The 19,223-nt window shown below is 31.7% G+C and overlaps 1 protein-coding gene across 4 annotated transcripts; it reads right to left on the reverse strand.

Moving 5' to 3' along the window:
* Positions 1–9,819: 9,819 nt before the first annotated feature.
* Positions 9,820–15,685, reverse strand: LOC129285509 (G-type lectin S-receptor-like serine/threonine-protein kinase RKS1). 4 transcript variants are annotated; one of them, XM_054921246.1, is made up of 7 exons: positions 14,365–15,685; positions 12,427–12,558; positions 11,519–11,703; positions 11,182–11,392; positions 10,840–11,077; positions 10,373–10,520; positions 9,820–10,299 (listed from the first exon to the last, which is right to left on the reverse strand). In XM_054921246.1, the coding sequence occupies exons 1-7, from the start codon at positions 15,677–15,679 to the stop codon at positions 9,991–9,993; spliced, it is 2,538 nt and encodes an 845-aa protein (XP_054777221.1). In that variant the 5' UTR covers positions 15,680–15,685; the 3' UTR covers positions 9,820–9,990. The 4 variants fall into 4 exon arrangements, 3 of the variants coding, with proteins under 3 accessions (XP_054777221.1, XP_054777222.1, XP_054777223.1); XR_008587227.1 differs by having other exon boundaries at positions 10,223–10,299; positions 10,373–10,437; XM_054921247.1 differs by lacking the exons at positions 12,427–12,558; positions 14,365–15,685 and having other exon boundaries at positions 11,182–11,381; positions 11,519–11,697.
* Positions 15,686–19,223: the final 3,538 nt, after the last annotated feature.

Below are 19,223 nucleotides of genomic sequence, written 5' to 3' on the forward strand. Positions count from 1 at the left end.
GTAATTGCTGAGTTGAAAGAGGAAATGAATACATTTCAACAACAAATGCTGGAACAAAATATGCATAAGTAGCATTATGAAGAACAATATCGTCAATTACAAGAACAAAATAAAAGTTATTCCAACAAATGAATGATATGATGTAACAAGGCTCGGTGAGAATTCTAGCAGTTGAAAGCCCTAGTTTAACGGATAGCTGTACTTCTGTGTCAAACCACCCAGCTCTCCCTCTGGTAATACTTTTTCTATACTACTTTAATTATATTCTTAATTTTATAATATAAATTGTTAAAAATTTTCTTTGTTTCTAAGGAGAATCAAAATGCAAATTGTACACAAAAATTCCCTTTAAAAATGCAGTTGCCTTGGGTACTATTTACAATTTCATTGAAGACACTTTACATACAATACCATTACACCCTGGCACATTATGATTTTCTATAGACATTTGCACTAATGATGATGCCAAGTTACCAATACCTCTTAATGAAGATATTGTATTGGTTAAAGATGCAGAGGGGACTTTTATTACGTGGCCTCTATATCTCATTGAGTCATTTGACAAGGTAATTATATAATTCAAACTTCTTTATAATTTTTTACATGTAATTATAATTTGATGACTTAGTTTTTTATATTATTTTTATAGACTCAATCAAAATCAAAGAATAAGAAAATAATTGAATTGCATGGTATTATCTATAAGGAATCAAATACCATGCATAAGCACAAAAGTGTATCTCATGGAGCTTCAAAAATGAAAAGGGCTAATAATTATCGTGAAGCTCTTTGATCTCTTTTTCCAACGCTTACTGCTAGTGGCCAAACAATTGAAATAAGATTTTAAGAAAAAATCTATTGTAAAGATAGTTGGGAATATCTTGATAGAAATACCATCATGGAAGTACTTAATCGAGAATGGGCGAGTACTTCTGCTATCAATACTTAGATAAGGTACTTTTTTTATAATATCCTTTGATATTGATGTTTTTATCATTTGTTATGATTGATTTTAATACAAATTTTTACTGTTTATCAGGGTATTTGTACATTTCTTTTCTGAAAGACACAGAAAAAATGAATATATTTGCATTTATTAGTCCTCATGATATTAGTCATGGGTCGACATTGGGTCCATCTGAGCAAATAAATCTTGTAAAAGAATTGTTCACAGGGAAGGCAAAAGTTGGAAAACATATGTTATTTTTGATTCCTTACAATGCAGGGTAAACAGTGTATTGATTTTTTTTTCTTTTATGTATGATACCTCAATTTTATTAAGACATAACAAAAGTTTAAATATTTTAGGAAACATTAGATTTTGATTGTTATCAATCCTGTGGCTGTTCCTTTGCCTTTAATTTATTATTTGTATCCTCTATCTGAAGATATGCCAACGGATTGGTCTAATATATTGAGGTTATTCAATAAGTAAGTATTTATACTTATAAGAATTATTTTACACATTTTTATATAAATTTGCGTCAATTAATATTGATTAATTTTTTTCTATTTTATTAGGGCATTGAACAGTTTTCGAGGTCATAAAGAGCTCCCCTTTTTAGAAATAAAGAATTCTCTAAAAGTTATTAATGGATAAAAATCATGGTATAAATTATACTTCAGAGAATTATTAAATTATTGACAATATATTTATTTTGTTCATAAATTTACATTATATTTTGGTGAATGTTTTAGTACCCTTTCCAACCGAATAACAATGATTGTGGTTACTATATTATGAAATTCATGAAAGACGTGATCACTTATAGTCAAACTTCTATCCCATTTGAGGTATGAAATTTAACATAATTTGAATTTTATCATTTTTGGCTGTTTATGACATCATTTTTTAATATATTTTGTAATACTATAAGGATACAAAGTGCTTGGAATATAGTGATGAGCAAATTTATGATCAAATTGAAGAATGGTCATCTTTTGTTTTGACTTTAGGACGCTAGAACATAGGTAATTATTAAATAGTTTATTAATGTAGAAAATTTTAGAAATTTTCATTATATGTCTTCAACTTCTTTGGAGAACTTAGCTATATTAATATAGTTATAGACTTCTTGTTGGTATCACAAAGCTGTTTCTTTTTATTGTATAACTGGACTGTTTGTAAACTGTTAGACTGGTTGAATTATTTGATCTTTTGTATTAGTTTAAAAGTTGGGTTAATGAATTTATGAAATTTTATTTTTAAAAAATAACATTAGGTGGCATTTCTTCAAGGAAGAAACGCCACCTATTGTAATTTAAAAAAAAAAGAACCAAAGAGGTGGTGTTTCTTCATGACCAAACGCCACCTCTGTAGTCAAATAGGTGGTGTTTCTACCTTTTTTTTTTAAATATCTGGAGTTGTTAGCGCTAAAAAAAATTCACAATTGTGTTATGAATCAAAAAAAAATATAACAAATAGGTGGCATTTTAAGACCTACATACGTCACCTATTTCACATTTTTATTTTAAAAGAAAGTAATAGAAGTGGCATTTTTTCTAGGAAGAAACGCCACCTCTGTTAAGTTGAGTTTGAGAGAAGTGGCATTTTTTCCTCGAACAAATGCTACCTATATTAATCCGAGGTACAAGAGAGGTGGCATTTGTTCTAGGAAAAAATGCCACCTCTCTAATTTAAAAAAAAAGATCTAATAGAAGTGGCATTTGGAAAACTAAATGCCCTTGCTCTCACATCAGTCTCATGGTGTTTCATTAATTAATGAAATGCCACGAGATACCTATTATAGCTTTAAAATTTATAGCGTTTATTAAACGCCATAAGATTAAAATTTCAAATGTCACCAAAGCCTATTTTTGTAGTAGTGATTAGACTTCTCTAGTTGCATACCTCATTAATTAACTCAATTACTCTCTTTTACTTAACTTAATCCTGATTAGTTTTCCAGGATGTTACACCAACTCAATTAACATTACCAAAAACACATTTCCAATTCTCACATTTTCACTTCTGAAATTCTCAATGCCTTTTCTTCTCACATTTAGGCTTACTCATTTGGGTATTTTAACTTCTCTCTTTCCTAACTAACAATTATAACTCATATAGGGTCATTAATGTCACAAAAACCCTCAACTCCATATTTATCACCCATTTTTGAACATCTATGAAGCATCAATACTTAAAATTCCCTAATGTATCTGTATCGATATCATATCCAACATCAATACTCATCAATACTTCTTCGATACGTATCCATAAAGTATCAAAATAATATATTTTTTCAAGTTTTAAAAATTTTAATTTTTGATACAGAGCTGATACTTCTAGATTGCTAATTGATACTTAAAAAAAATTAAAAAATTAAATTTATTAAAACTTGCAATATTAAATTTTTTTTACTAATATCATTTTTTGATTTGCTTTCAAATTCAAAGATTAGATTTTCCTTAAAAAATAAGTTTTGAATATTAGAAAAGAATAAATATTACATTTTTCTTAATTATAAAAATGTGAAAATGTAATATTATGATGATTGAAAAGGAGGAGATGTTAATACTATACCTATTAATAGGGACTAGGTGGTAGGCAATTAGGTATAGATAAAATAAAAATACAATAATGATTATATTTTACTTGGTATTATTATAAAAGACTATGTATGTGTGCTAATTTGAATATTTTCTGAATTAAAATTATATTTTAAATATTTTTTATAATTATATTTACACGTATCAAAAACATATCATATCTTATACTTTTAAAAATTAATGTATTGATGTATGGGATACATATCATATCTGATACATGTATTAGTATTCGTACAACTTAGTTGGACATTAATGGCTCCCAACCACCATTGATGTCTAAATCCAAAATTTTTAAGTTTAAATACTCAAAACAACTCTCATTAACTTTATTTGAGCCAATGAGTTCAGGCCCATAACCTATATGGACCAAAAATCAACTCCTACTATCAAACCCTAACCAAAGACTTAAGAAAATAGGTTGAAAAGGGAGGAGAATAGGTTAGGAGACTTACCTTTACGGTTTTTTAACTTCAAAATGCTCTAATTTCCGTCTAAAAGCAAACCCTAGTAGAGTTCAAACTCTCTCCTTCTCCCTATTTCGTTTTCTCTCTATCCTTTCTCTATTTTTCACATTTGTTCACGTCTCTTTTTCTGTAGAAAGTGTACCGAGTATCGTGGCACTTGTCCCACGAGCTACGACTTGTGGCACAAAGCCATTTCTCCTTGTTTTTCTTGCTTTTTCATGCTCAAGTAGCTCGACCTCACTCTAGACTCAATCCTAGGGCTGAAAGCACAACTCAAAACACCCATTAGCTCTCTGTAACCACACATCATATAAATTTACTTAATTATTCTCATTTACTCATATAATTTAGGGTTAAATTTTCCTAGATGTTATAGCAGGTGTAGTGTAAGGTGTGTTTGTATTTGATCCATTTTAAAAAAATGCATTATTTAATAAATAAATATGTATAAATCTAAGTAAAATATCTACTTGTCAATATTTCTAATATTAAAACGAAGTAGACATATGAAATTCTTAGATCCTTTCTAAAAAGAATGAGAAATATTTCTCAACAATACAATCTCTACCCTTATACGTGTTCAAGAGTATGCATCAAATAGACCAATTATGCTAGAACCTTTTTCCATGTTAGAGAAATACTTAACTCTTCCTCCTCCCAAACAACTATCATTTATTTTCAAGAAACTACTTGTGATAACTGATAAGCCACCATTTTAATTGTATTTTGGGCATTTATTATTGAATAAATTGAAGCATTATAGCATTAAAATTGGAAAAAATATGGTTTATAGTCTCACTTGTGGCTCATCTATGATGATTAAGGAAAATGAAACTAAAATGAGGGAAAACAAGCATAACTTAAGTAAAGTAGACCAAGAATGTGCAAGAAGCCCAGACATCTTCTACCGTCCGTGGATGAACTTAAAGGAATCACTATCGTTCACAAATGAGACCCCTAAAAGAGCTAAGAAATTTTTGTACCAAACCATCTGCAGTTTTAAGTGCAAAAAAATCTTGACCATCCCTAGTTGAAGGGTCTTATAGCTCTAGATAACGGGAATCTTCATCATCCTTGATTAAGAGATGAAGGAATTTTTTTCTCGTCACAAATGAAGGTCAAGAGAGAGGGAGTGTTCATTTTACAATCGTCCCTAGTACAAGGATATGAAGGCCATAATTGTCTGCAATTGAGGACATAAACATGTGGTAGAGCTATTTTAAGTACAAGACTTCAGGGAGGAGATGAGAGAAACACTTAAAAAGTAGAGCTATGGTTCTTAAGGGAGGATCTAATTATTCATCAATGGAAGAGACAATTAGACACAAAACAAGAGTTCACTATCCTAAATTAGGAGTTACTTTTCTATTCATTTTCCTTTACTTTGATCTAATGTCTTTTCTCATAGGATTTGTTAGTTTTAATTTGATTATGTGTTGCTAAATCCTATGTTAAGGTATGGTGTAACTTAACTAGGATCAACTTACCTTTTACTCACTGTGTTTTTTATCCCTATTATTGTTGAAACACTAGTTTCTTATGGTTAAATGCAATTGTCATTTATTCTTTCTACTTTTATTATGGAATGTTTGGCTGGCCACCTTGCTTTTTATTTGTGGATTTGCTTGATGCACCAAGATGAGAAGAGTGGATTTAAACTTAAGAGAATAGACATAAATAATTGGATTAGAGATAATCTAAGTGTTTATGGCAGCTGTGATTGTGGCTTTAATGGTTTAATTAGAGGTTTTAGGATTTAGCTAGAGCTAATTCAACTCTAATCAGGCACATCTTAAGATAGTTAAGATAACTTAGTAGCGTTCGTCGCTTAGATTGCTTAGAAATCTCATTAGGTAAAAGTAAAAGAGTCTTGGTAGATGAAACTCAATCCCTGACATTCATTGACTGATTGGATCATTATTTGAATATTGCGTTTGTTTACCTCAATTTTAATTAATTCCCTTGAAACAAATCTTTTTTATTATCATTATTTGTCTTGTTAAAACAACAAGGATCACTACTTTCCCTTAGGTTCAATTCTTGGAATACTCTAGGTTTTTATTACTACGTCGATCTCATGCATTTATGGGACCGATCAATCACTCAAATCATCAATCTATTAGTGAAGAAGTTAATTCTTTGAATGGTATGAGTACTTGTGGTTAGACTCAGTGAGGGCCATAACTCTTGAACATATGCATGTTATTTGAACTCTCTTATTGTCATGCCCTAAAATTTAGGCATAATCGGCATGAAATATGCACAAAACTCACATCCTTTAAACCTTAACTCAAGAAAGTCATGTTTTTTAATTATAAATGCATTCATGATACAGGGTATAATTCTTACATATATAATTTGTATGCTAACAAAAGTCATAATTTTTTGTAGAAATTTCAACATAACCTCCTCTAAAGTCCTACCAAATTTCTATCATATGTCGCAACACAAGCTACACATGCTGCACCTTGTGGCACAGAGAGGTCTTCCTCTTTTTCCTAGCTTGATGTGCCCAGGCATGTGCTTTACATGCTGCGGCGCGTGGCACAGAGCCATACTCCTTTGATTTTCTTCCTATTTTTAGGCTTATAATATTCGATTCTACTTTGGACTCGATCCTAGGGTCATAACCAACTCCCAATAGGTCCATTATCCCTCTCTAACCCAATTATCCCTTGCTCAACCCAATTAACTTGATTAATTAGGGAATTCAAATTTGGGATGTTACATTAGAGGGTCCAAGCTCTCTCTGTGCTAGCAAAAAAATGATGCTTTGAGCAAATGGAGGGGAAGAGATGAATCTAATGCCTTCTTATTCTTTTTATTATTATTATATTATTATTATTATTATTATTATTATTATTATTTAGGGCATTTTAGTAATTTCTTGAGGCAGAAGAAAAAATAAATTTCCCTCTATGCTCTAAGAGAATTCAAACTCAAGACCTATAAATAAACACCTAATGCTTGTCACCATGAAGCTATCAACTTACCTTGCTAAGTCTAATCCAAATTATATATATAATGATAATTAAAATGCTTTATCATTAATTTTAATAACTCAAATTGTTGGGCTATTACATTCTATCCCCTTAAAAAATTCAATCCTCTAATTTAAATATGAACCTACCTCAGTCTTTGAATAAGTGCAGATACTTAGTATTTATTACATTTTCCACTTCTCGTGTAGATTCTTCTTGAGAATGATTGCATCATAACACATTCACTATTTCTTTAGATCGCAGCTTTTTTTTTTTTTTTACTTGCTTATTGAGAATAGTCACAATAACTTCCTTTGCTTGATTACCTTATCTTCTCAATGCTGTTCTAGACCAAATTTGGTCCATAAATTTTAACTTCACCCATATCAAACTATCCAATAGAATCACATTGTCTACCGTGTAATGCCTTGTAAGGCATCCTTTAAATCCTAGCTCGATAGTTGTTATTATACCAAAAACTCCACTAATAAGTAGTAGTTTTCACATAGATTAAAAATACATTATATTTAATATTTGAATTATTCTTTCAAATTGACTAACAAATTTTGGTGACATCCAAAGCTTCTTAAGAGGCTTTTGAAAGGGATGAAGTAAATTAGGTTTCCAATCCGAGGCTAAAAATACCAAAACTCCAAATAATTAAACTTGGACTGAGGTGCCATAATTGCTTGGAAATCCAAGAAGCAGAGTATTGTGTCAAGATCCTCAATTGAAAAGGAATAGAGGGCTTGGGGAGTATTGTCTCTGAAATTATTTGGTTAACTAGTTTATTAAAGGATTTACAAATCATTAATCTCACTCTTATTTCTATAGTTTCTGATAGCAAGGCTGCGATCCAGATAACTTCTAATCCTGTTTATTATGAAAGGACAAAACACAGAAATATTTCGTGAGGGAAAAGCTGCAGAATGGATTAATTACGTTGAATTATGTGACTTCTTGTGATCAACAGGCAAATACTCTAAGAAAGGCTCTTCGGAAAAAGAATCATGACAAGTTATTATCCAAGTTGGGCACCTTGAATATATTATGGTCCAACTTGAGGGGCAATGGAGAGTTAAGATAATTGGGCCAGATTTGTTGTGGGACATTGGGCCTTGATCTTTGTTTGCTTTTGGTTAGTTTGTTGTAGTCTTCTTTTATTTGTTCCATTTTCTTGTTCTTGTTACTTGGTTGACTGGGCTGTTTACATCTGTCTTATCAGTCCAGGTTTCCTTTAGCAGTGAGAGTGTGGCTTTTGCCCACTTGATTGTAATAATTCTGGCCCAAGCGCCTCATTCAATATAGTTTGTGTATTATTCAGAATTTATCAAGCGGGAGGTAATTAATAAGAAGTTGGAATTCTGCCTGAGTTCGAAGTATTGGGAAAAGGAGAGGGAGAAGTATTGCCAGGAATTGGAGAGAACGCTTGGGCAAGAGGAAATTACGTGGCTTCAGAGATCTACATGTAACTGCTACACTCATGGAGATTAAGAATACGCAATACTACTTCCATTCTACGGTGAATGCACGTAAGAGAAGAAACATATAATAGAAGCTTTGCAAGATGAGGATGGGAATAAGAATTATGAGATTGGGCATTCGTTTTATCTCGAATCTTTGTACCGAGGAAAATGAAGTTCCCACAATAATTGATTTTGGTGGACAGTTTCTTGAACTTTCAGCAGCCTTTGCAATGGCGTTAGGGGGAATAGTGACAGGGAATTAGATCAAGCAAGCTATTTTTATTATGGGGTCACTGAAAGCTGTAGGACATGATGGTTTGAATCCTCTTTTATATCAATTTCATTTGTCTTTCAAATTCTCAATTATCAACTTTGAATTTATTTTTTAAAGAAGAAGTAACATCATTAAAATTTATTGACATGAATAACATAATATTGAGTTAGCAGTCATGTAAATTAATGTAAAGAAATGTAATTATTTAGATAGAAAAAAGAAAGAAAACAATCTCAGAAATTAAGAGGGAAAAAAGAACAAAATGTAGTGTACATGGAGATAAGGTAAAATGAGGAGAACAGGAAAGTTTGGGGGGGGATAAAAATATATGTAAAAAACAAAGTTGATTTGTTCTCATTTAATTTAGTCCTATAAACATGTTAAGCATCAACCTACTTTACATATCATATTAATTTGAGGGCCAGGTTGTGTTTCAAAATATAAAGAACTAACATAATAATTCAAAAAATATAATTATACCGATAAAAATTAAATTTGTTATATTGTTGTCGTATATCCCACACCGCTCGTTTCTATAGCAACTCTCACATTCACCCTATATTTTTTTTACTTTGAATCTCACATCTGCCTTTTTTTTAACCATGGGTCCTAGCTTTTTTAATCCTCACATTCTCACAATTTCTCCCAACTATATAAAAAAACACTCAAAGAATATTTTTTAAAAAAAATAACTAAATATATTTTTTTAAAAAAAAACGTTTGACGGGGTTGCTGTTCAAACAAGGTTCATGAACAGTAAACCCCATCATAGTTAGCCATCGTTTAGATGTCTAATTCTGGTTTAGTCCTGGACTGGATTAGGCATCGTTTCAATTTTAATTGCCTTGCTATAGCCTATATGCAGTTCGCATTCATGTGTGTACAAGCCAATTTGTAGATTTGATGTTTCAACACGCCATCTTACCAAGTCTATCAAATTGGCCATCTAGTTGTGATTATTTTAACTTTCAACCTAAAATTGAAGGAATCTGCGGTCAATTTTGTGCCATATAATAAGCAGGTACCCAAAATTAAAAAGAACGCTTGACAAGATTCTAACTTTTTCCCACTTCTAACAATAAAGCTAATGAGAAATAGCAAGTTATAGTTGGACAATTTTTACTCCCAACTTTCAACAAGATATACATCATTCTCATGCACCATGTTTGACAACATAGCATTATTATTCATTCACAAATAATATATTGCCAGCTTATAAGATCACACATTTATGCTTATTTTGAGAGTCATGGCCTTTAGCGAGCTTCGATCACAGTAGTACTCATCTCATTTACAGAATTAACTCCTTCACTGGTTGATGGATTTGAATTGTCACAGGTATTTGATCTTTTGAAAATAAATGCTGGTTGTTTAGGAGAAGGAAGAGTTGAGTCACTTCCCAACATGGAAACAACTGAAGACATAGTTGGTCTGTCTGTTGCATAATCTTGTACACAGAGAAGCCCAATTTGGATGCATTTTAGAAGCTCATCAAGGCATGCCTCGTCTATTAGTGATGAATCAACAATCTCCATGGCTCTACCTTCTCTCCATAGTTCCCAAATCTGAAGATATTAGATAATTAGATTGATGAGGGATAGATTTAATTTCAAGTGGTTGTGTCTGATAGATACTCACATGTCCGACCAAAGTTGAGGTGATTTCTTCATAATGACCACTATTCTTTTTGCCAGTAACAATCTCTAGAAGCAAAACTCCAAAACTATACACGTCAGATTTTACTGAGAATAATCCTTCCATTGCATATTCTGGTGACATATAACCACTACAAAGAAAAAAAATTATTAAAAGTTTAAACATATCAATGACAATGCCATTTTAAAAGGTTAAATTGTAGGAGTTAGATAACTCAACTCCACAAACATCATGTTCAAGTTTTATTTGATTTTGAAACTTGGGATTGGCATGTGGATAGAAGTCTAGGAATAATTAATTTCCACTTAAAAACTTAATCTGTTTAAGCAATGCTCAAGCATAGTTTTGTATTAATCTCTAATATTATTCATGTCTAACAAAGGGAAATTGGATTCTAGGAAACATAATGTTGAGAACTGATGATATGCTTGAAATTGTGCAATACTTACTAGGTTCCAACAACACGTTTTGTGTTTGCTTCAATTTGATCTCCTCCAAATATTCTGGCCATACCAAAATCTGCAATTTTTGGATTTAATGAAGAGTCTAATAAGACATTACTGGCCTTCAAGTCTCTATGAATGATTCTTAACCTTGAATCTTGATGGAGATATAAGATTCCCCTCGCAACCCCGCATATGATATGAAACCGTTTGCTCCAGTTTAGTTGTAACTTCCTTACTTGATCTGAATTTTGAAGAAATCATTAACATAATGCATGCTTGAGGACTTGTCCTATTGTATGAAATTTGAAAATGATCGACATAGAAACATGAAAAATCATGACCTACCATATATGAAAAAGTCCAAACTTTTATTTGGCAAATACTCATAGATCAACATCTTCTCTTCTCCTTGTATGCAACAACCCAAGATTCTCACAAGATTCCTATGTTGGAGCTTCGCAATTAAAACAACCTCATTTTTGAATTCCTCAATGCCTTGTCCAGAGTACTTTGATAGCCTCTTCACTGCTATTGCCATTCCATTACTGAGCAGACCCTAAAATCAAAATCTGGAGTCAATTCCTAAATGATGTGCTTCTTAGATATCCTGCTATAAACCCTAAACAATATTGATGAAATTTCTAAATTCAAGACTGGTTAACAGAAGAATGACACTAAGTACCTTATAAACCGAACCAAAACCTCCTTGTCCAAGCTTGTTAGCATCAGAGAAATTCTCTGTTGCTGCAGCTATGTCTATAAGATCAAACAATGGTAAATCTGAATTTTTCCCCCCATCAAAGTCATCCATACTGGGAGAGTTCTCAAAGTTGTAGTTGAGCAAATTTTTGCCATGTCTTCTTCTTACTGCGTCAAAAACAGTTAGTTGGGTTTCAAAAAATGAGAATAATTTATGATAGCATGATAAGAGAATCATTTAATGCAAATATAGGCTTTTGTCCTTGGCTATTGGTGAACTCATTGTATATACTTCCTCCATAAAAATATGTAAGCCATTTTTTGAAGAGTTGAATGTTAAAAAATATAAGGTATTTTTAGTGTTTCAAGATATAATTAATGTATTTTTTTTCCAAAAATGCCCTTAATAATAAATCATTTTATATTTGTTTTGAAATGAAACACCCTATCAAATAAGGATAAATATAAAAAGATATATTAGTTGAAAAAAAATTAATTAATTTATTAGGGGTTAAGGTTGAGTTATGGATTACTACTATGTTGGGACAAAAAGAACCATAATGTGCAAGTTCATGCGAATTGTGTGGAAGCTTTGAATCTGATCACTAGATATGACTCCCCTCAACACCCTTTTAGGGATGTTATTGATCATGCTAGGATGTTTTTGTAAAGGGATTGAGTAGTTTCTTTAAATTTTGTCGATAGGAAAGCAAATTACTGTGTTCATCTTTTGGCTGTTAATCAGGATGGAGTAAAAAATTACTGAACATTTGATCAACCCTCGTCTTGCTGTGTAATGGTAGTAAATAATTAGTTTGTAATCACTTTTTCATTTTAAAAAATTGAATGAACCAATAATATATATTAGAGAAAGGGACTTATTTATCGTACCTTGTTTCTTGTTCTTTACAAACCAATATATGAAAGAGATCATCAGAAATGTCACTAGTAACATGGAAACGACTAGGAGTGAAACCATCCCCTTCATGCCAAGTGAACCAAAGGGCTTTTTTCTGTGCTTGGCTGCAAATAAGAATACGTGCATTAATTAAAATTAAACCAGAGTTCACGTATATTTCATTTCATAAATGTACCAATTAAACATACAATAGCATATATACAAGGAGTAGGTGAAAGATCCAAAAATATCCAATTATTTGCACGCTTGCATTCTAGAAGATACTTTTTTGATCTTATTTATAGGTCACTTTATTATTTTCTATGTTTATCTTTACCTTTTTGTCATTATTAAATGCTAAAAAAATTATTAAAAAAAAACTCTCTTTTTAACCTTCTTAAGAGTAAAGGTGAAAATTTATTAAAATTTAAAATAAAGTTAATGAAATTAAAAAAATTTGCTTTTAGCTCATGTTATGCCTAGCTCGAGTCAGGGTTAGGGTTTGGGCTTAGGGGTTAGGTAGAATAGGTTTAAGGTCTAAGTCCTAAGTAAAAACAACCAAACATGTCTTCGTGAAAATGTTGCAAGCATAGGTCTAAAGGAAGATCTCAATTCTAAAAACTAATTGTCAAGTGAAAAAGTTCCTTATACTTATAAACTTCACTACTTGTGAGGACTGACATCAACCCTAGCAACTCAGTCCACTGTACTTCATTTAGCTTTCTGCCAGTCAAGAGATTTTGTGAATAGCTCTTTCTGTGATACTAGACTCTATGAAAGTTATCAAGCTCCAATATTGAGCAAAAGTCTAAGAGAAGAACCTATTTTAAAAGACTATAATATTAGAAAGAAGAGCCACTTAAACTTATAAATCACTTTATATATGCTATTTCCTAATTTGAGACTCATGATAGAAAACCTACTCTACTCTACTCCACTCCATCACTGTTTACTATTCTCTTAAATGTCACTTTTTAAATAATTAACCAAAACACTATCAATAATTTGCTTTATGAGCAAAACAAAATAAAATTGGTCCAGCTAATAAAGACATGATTATTAAGATGCCTATTTATGTTGTTGACCTAAATGAAAATTAAGAAAACAAAGAAATGTATGTATGTATGTATGTATCGGGTGCATGTATGTTGAGCTTTGGTGGCATTTGGATAAGCATATATAGAATGAAAACGCTACAACAGATCAGTAGGGAATAAATAGATTTTGCAAGTAAAAAACACTCGTATTTTTTTAATTTAGAAAATACTGAAATGTAATGATGTGGAGATGTAATAAATTTCATGCATATTTTATTATATTAACAAAAAAACTATTTTTCATTTTCATCAAATGTACGAAACTTTTTAAGATCAACCAAGTCTGATCTAGTCAAGCGTCCAACTAAATCCTAATTGTTAAGATCTGGCATGAATTAATTTCGGGAATACGTGGAGCAATGTTTTTCATAAAAATGCTACCAGTACCACCGACCACCCCCCCCAGATATTTTTAAATGGAGAGAGTATATATGTAATTATCAGTTCAGCTGTGTAAAAAGATAGACATATTTTACCGTAGAAAGATAGATATAGTTTACTGGAGTTTTATAATGTATAATTTTTATGTATATTCTAAATAATTATACTGTTCAGACACATTGACTATTTTCTTTTCATTTATATATTAAGGTGTTAAGGACAGATTTAACCACAATCAAATAAATAAATCATCATAAATAACTTTATATTTACAATTTTTATTTTTTAAATATGGTAAGTTCATAATTTTTTGGAAACCAAAGATAATATACTTAAATCATGCCCTTGCTATTTTTAATTAAAAAATTTTTGTATTTTTTTAGAAATAATTGAATAATAAAAATAAGAAAATATTGAATTTTAATTCTAATAAAAACATTATTAAAAGAGTACCTAACTCAACTGCATCCACCCGTACATACAGGTCCTGTCCGACACTGCTGTAAGTTCTTATATCTTCCATGTCATTGTGCCACGTCATACACCCTGTTTGGGAGCTCTCATTCGCACTCGTGTACGCCGCACAGGAGCAATCCCTCAAGCATTTCTCCTCGCATGCCTTCAAGCTCACATCCACGCTCAAATCCACACGCGCTTTGGACGTATCAGGCACTTTCACACGCGCCATCTTCACGAACCCCTCTCCGCTTCGACACGTGGACACGTTCTTCTTCCTCACGCACCCGTCCGACCCGTCTCTGAGGTACCATTCTCTCGGGTCCTTGGGTTCGAACCCGGGCAAACACTCACACTCGAACTTCTCTAAGTTGTACGGGTCACAGTTACTATTTGACCCGCATCGTCGATAGTTGTCGCAGTCCTCTTTCGGGCCATTCCAGATCTCGAACCATCTATGTTCTTGTGCTCGCCATGTGGTTCGTCTCACGTGACCCGAGTTTTCAAGTACCATCCTGGTGAAGACGGACGGGTCCTTCACACCATACATTACAGTCACTTCAGTAGCGTTGTTTACAAAGACGACACTGAAGATGAAGTTGGGTGTCATCTCGGGTACACCGCTCCATCTTTGGCCCGTCCATGATCCGACCCTCCAGATTGGATCCCCATTTCTGAACATGAACAGTTGAGGATATCCTGTTGGATCGATTCTATAGCTCACGTTCCCGGATCCTGGGTCGTCCGGGGACTTCCATGACGTAAGGAAGCGGTTCAAACCGGTTTTCCGGTCTAATCCGAGTTTCATGAACGGCATCAGGGTGTCACAAGGGTCATCGAAACTCTGCCATAGAACTCTCTGGCTTCCACCATCTTCCATCAAAACCAAGTTCCCTGTGTCGAGAAGCTTAGCGAAGATTGTATTGGCGGAAGATGATGAGAGAGAAACGTTGGAAGACCAAATCGGGTCGAGTTTGGTGATTGTATTATTGAGAGAGACGACGACGTTTCCATGGGTGTTAATCCAGAAAAACCCAGAAGTATCATTCAGAGGATGGTCTCTATTAGCAACCCAGACAAGAGTTTGTGTCGAAACTTTGTTATACCAGATTCCAACATAGCGGTTTTTAGAACTATTTGTGGGACTGAAAAAACCAAGTGCGAAGGTTGCTTTGTCGGAGAGCAAAACGTCGCCGTCTTTGAGGGGTTGGCTTGGGGTTATTCTATCAAGAGAGTGACTAGATGAATGAAGAAGGAAGAGAAGAGAAATGATCAGAACAAGCTCGAGCTCTTTACCAGATGACGCCTTCATTATGGTGTGTTGTGACATGATAATATTGAACGCTAAAGGATATGTAATATAATAATAAATCGATGCGTGAGAGAACGATATAGATGTGAGGTCAGCTTTCTTAATTCAGTTAGTTGGATGAATAGACGACAGATATATATTTTCTGTGACTTATTGAGGTGTTATGATATATATATATATATATATATATAAAATTGTAAGAGAATGCCATCTGATGGCATAAGAGGTGGGATAGCGACAGACAACTAAAAAAATTATGTGAAGTATTGGTCTACATTGAAGCCTTTGGTTTATCTTCTGTATGTGAGCCGTCTCCCAGTTTTTCTGGTGGAAGATCTTATTATACAGTACTGTTTTGTGAACGAGATCTACGTGAAGGTTCATGGATCTTAGTCCTATGCTCACTACTTTAATAGTGCACTGGCGAGAATCTTTATGTGTACCTGTCTGTTGGGGGGTGTTTGTTATCTTAGATCCAATAGGTGGTTTAAATCTACTCATTTAACAAGTGTTTTCAATTGTAACTGTTGAATTTCATTAATATTTCAAAATCTTCAAAATATATTTTTCTCAAAAAATTTAAAATAATTCTCATAATCAGAACACCCCTTACATATGTCGTCTATCTTTTAAAATTTAAAATTTATTATTTTTTGAGTAGATTTAAGCAACTCATTATATCTAAATTTTTATGTTTTCAACATGACTGGACACAAGAAAGTGTTTTATTGTGGGTTGTGTGTGTTGGAATATTAATTGGTTAATCATGGTTATGTTAGCTTAAGCCTATATAAAAGTTAGATAAAGGTTAGGCATTTAGACAGGGAAATTCATTATAATCTCTTATGGCTAGTTCCCATTGTTTGGGATTAGTTCAACCTTCAAGACAGGGTCATGTTGTCTTGTAAATCACTCTACTTAGGCTTGTTTCTCATTGTCATTTGTAGATAATTAATGAAAGTTTATCATATCCTTGTTAATGTTCTTCTCCTTATACTATACTTAACAACATGTTTTTATCTTTGATATAAGGATTTGATTGAGTTAGATTCAAGTATTATTACCAGACAATTGAGGGTAATTAATCTTTTAAATAAATTTTGTTGTGTTTACACCAATTCGAAGTTAACAAGGTCTCATGTTTAAGCCACTAGCTAGGAAATACTGGTTCGTTTTATGTTACTTTTTAAATTTAAATCCAAATCCATAGAAAAAAATTAAAGGCCACATAAAAGGGGAAAAAGAAAGGAAGAACGTGCGCATATATTTCACTTCATTTTCGGATGTTGAGTCCGTTTCACAAGCCACAGATTTTCTTTCTTCAATTGTATAAGAAATCTTGAAAGAGAATAACAGAGGGAGAAGAAAGCACAAGAATCAAATCTTCAAATAAAATTTGCAGGACACAAACAAAAAGACATTTTACATGAATACGTACATACTTGCGAATCACTTAGTAGAAAGATCGTTAAATTAGTAGTGAAATAATTCAAAAACACAGCTTTGATGATCATTTGATTTTAGCCATACCATTCCTGAGCATGCGTGTTTCATTGTGTGTGCTGTTGTAATAATTGATGGTCAAAATGACAAGTTTCACATTGCTTATATAAGAAAAGCTCTAAGAGTATAAATACCAAGAAGTAAAAATAAGTTAATAAAAGGTTTGGAGGAAAAATGGGCTCATACGTATGAGACAGGCGACCTAGAGCCAATAATTTGGGTAGGTTGAGTTTTTTTAAGTCGACTTAAAGTATTCTACTCTTTTTAAAAAATCTATATAGTTAAGCCTAGTTCTAATATCTTCAGGCTTCAGACTTATTTGGACCAATCCAAGTATCCAAAACTTTTTAAAAATATTTATTTCTTTATTTTTGAACCACTTTTAATTTTTAAATAATTTTGTTAAGTATAAAAAATTATTTTAACTTTAAAAGAATAAAATAAAACATAATAACTTATCCACTTTATACTTAATCTTAAATATTATTTTGAAGATATTTTATTAATTAAAAATAATAAAAATATGAAAATATAAATATTTTTATTTTTTTAAAAGAATAACTATAGTAATGCACTCAAATATATGGTATTTTAGTATAAAATGACATAAAACTAAAAAAAATAATTAATATTTATTATATTTTATATATTTTAAAAAAATTATTTTTTTATTTGCATATTCGGACCAAACTCAAACCTGACTAGGCTTAACCTGAATTTTTTGACTTATTTGGGCTAGCCCGAATATGCCAAAACATTAAAAAATTATTTTTTTTGGATTTGATTCTAAATTTTTCAAGTAATTCAGGCTAACCCATCAAACTTGCTCAAATTACTCACTCTAAGGCCAACGTAAGGTTGTCATTGTTGAAAACAACTAATTTGCCCCCCACGCACAAGTTAAGGTGGTATTGGTCACTTTTTATCAGATTATTTTTTGTAAAAAATAAATCACAATTCTTTTAAAATAGCTTATTTAAAAACCTTGAAAACCTTGGAATGCAATTATTTTGGGCTTTTTTTTTTATGGTCTTTAAATATGGTGCCTTAAGTATCCAACGTTCATGTCTACACCGCGTCCTATATAAAGTCAATTTGCTTATGAATTTGTTCATGTCCAACTCTTGACCCTCTCACAGATTAAAATTTCATGCAATGAACTACTCCTATATATGTATATTTTTTTAATAAAAAAATGTAAATTAATAAAAAAAAATATGCAGTAGGCAAGCAGATCATGACCTTAAACACTCTACTTTGTTTATAAATTCAATCCACTTCCTACACAAAAGGGATGAGAAATTAAAACAACAAATTGAAACTCAATATTATCATGAGATAACGCCACGTCAGCCAATTTTTCAACTCTTGATGAACTTTCACCTTTCAACTCATCAAAAGCAATGTTTCTGGCACCAAAAATAAAAAATAAAAAAACATAAGTGTGCCAGCACTATAACTCTATCATTTTTCAACTCATCATTGAACATTTGGTCAAGATAGAAGTGATGTAACATAGATAATAATCAACCTGGGATCAACTATAATAATCAAGGGTAAAATAATAAATTTAGAGTAATAAGTTGGGTTTAGCGTAAGGCCGGTTAATAACCCCTCAAAATTTAGCAAATCAAGATTTAAATTTCATTGGCAGATTTGCTCATTATTTAGTTTCCACCTGTACTTCGAACAGGATTGTCTCCAATAGTAGAATACTTATGAGCAACAAAAAAATTCTTTAGAAAGATAAATTTATACCTTAACCCTAAATTATATATAGAAATAATGGACTTATTTTATTTTTTTTAATGAATCGTAAACATATTAATATATGAAGCTTCATACTAAGATGCGCTACAACTCATTATTATTATTATTAATTAGTACACCTTAACCATAAATAATATATAAAAATAATGGACTTAGTTATTTTTTCTATGAATTATCAATATATTAATATATTAAGCTTCATAATAAGATGCACTATTCATAATTCATTATTATTAGTACACCTTAACCTTAAATAATATATAGAAATAAT

This window comes from Prosopis cineraria, unplaced genomic scaffold (genome assembly GCF_029017545.1).
Source record: "Prosopis cineraria cultivar Desert tree isolate PC_DT_omini unplaced genomic scaffold, ASM2901754v1 PC11, whole genome shotgun sequence".
NCBI lineage: Eukaryota > Viridiplantae > Streptophyta > Magnoliopsida > Fabales > Fabaceae > Prosopis > Prosopis cineraria.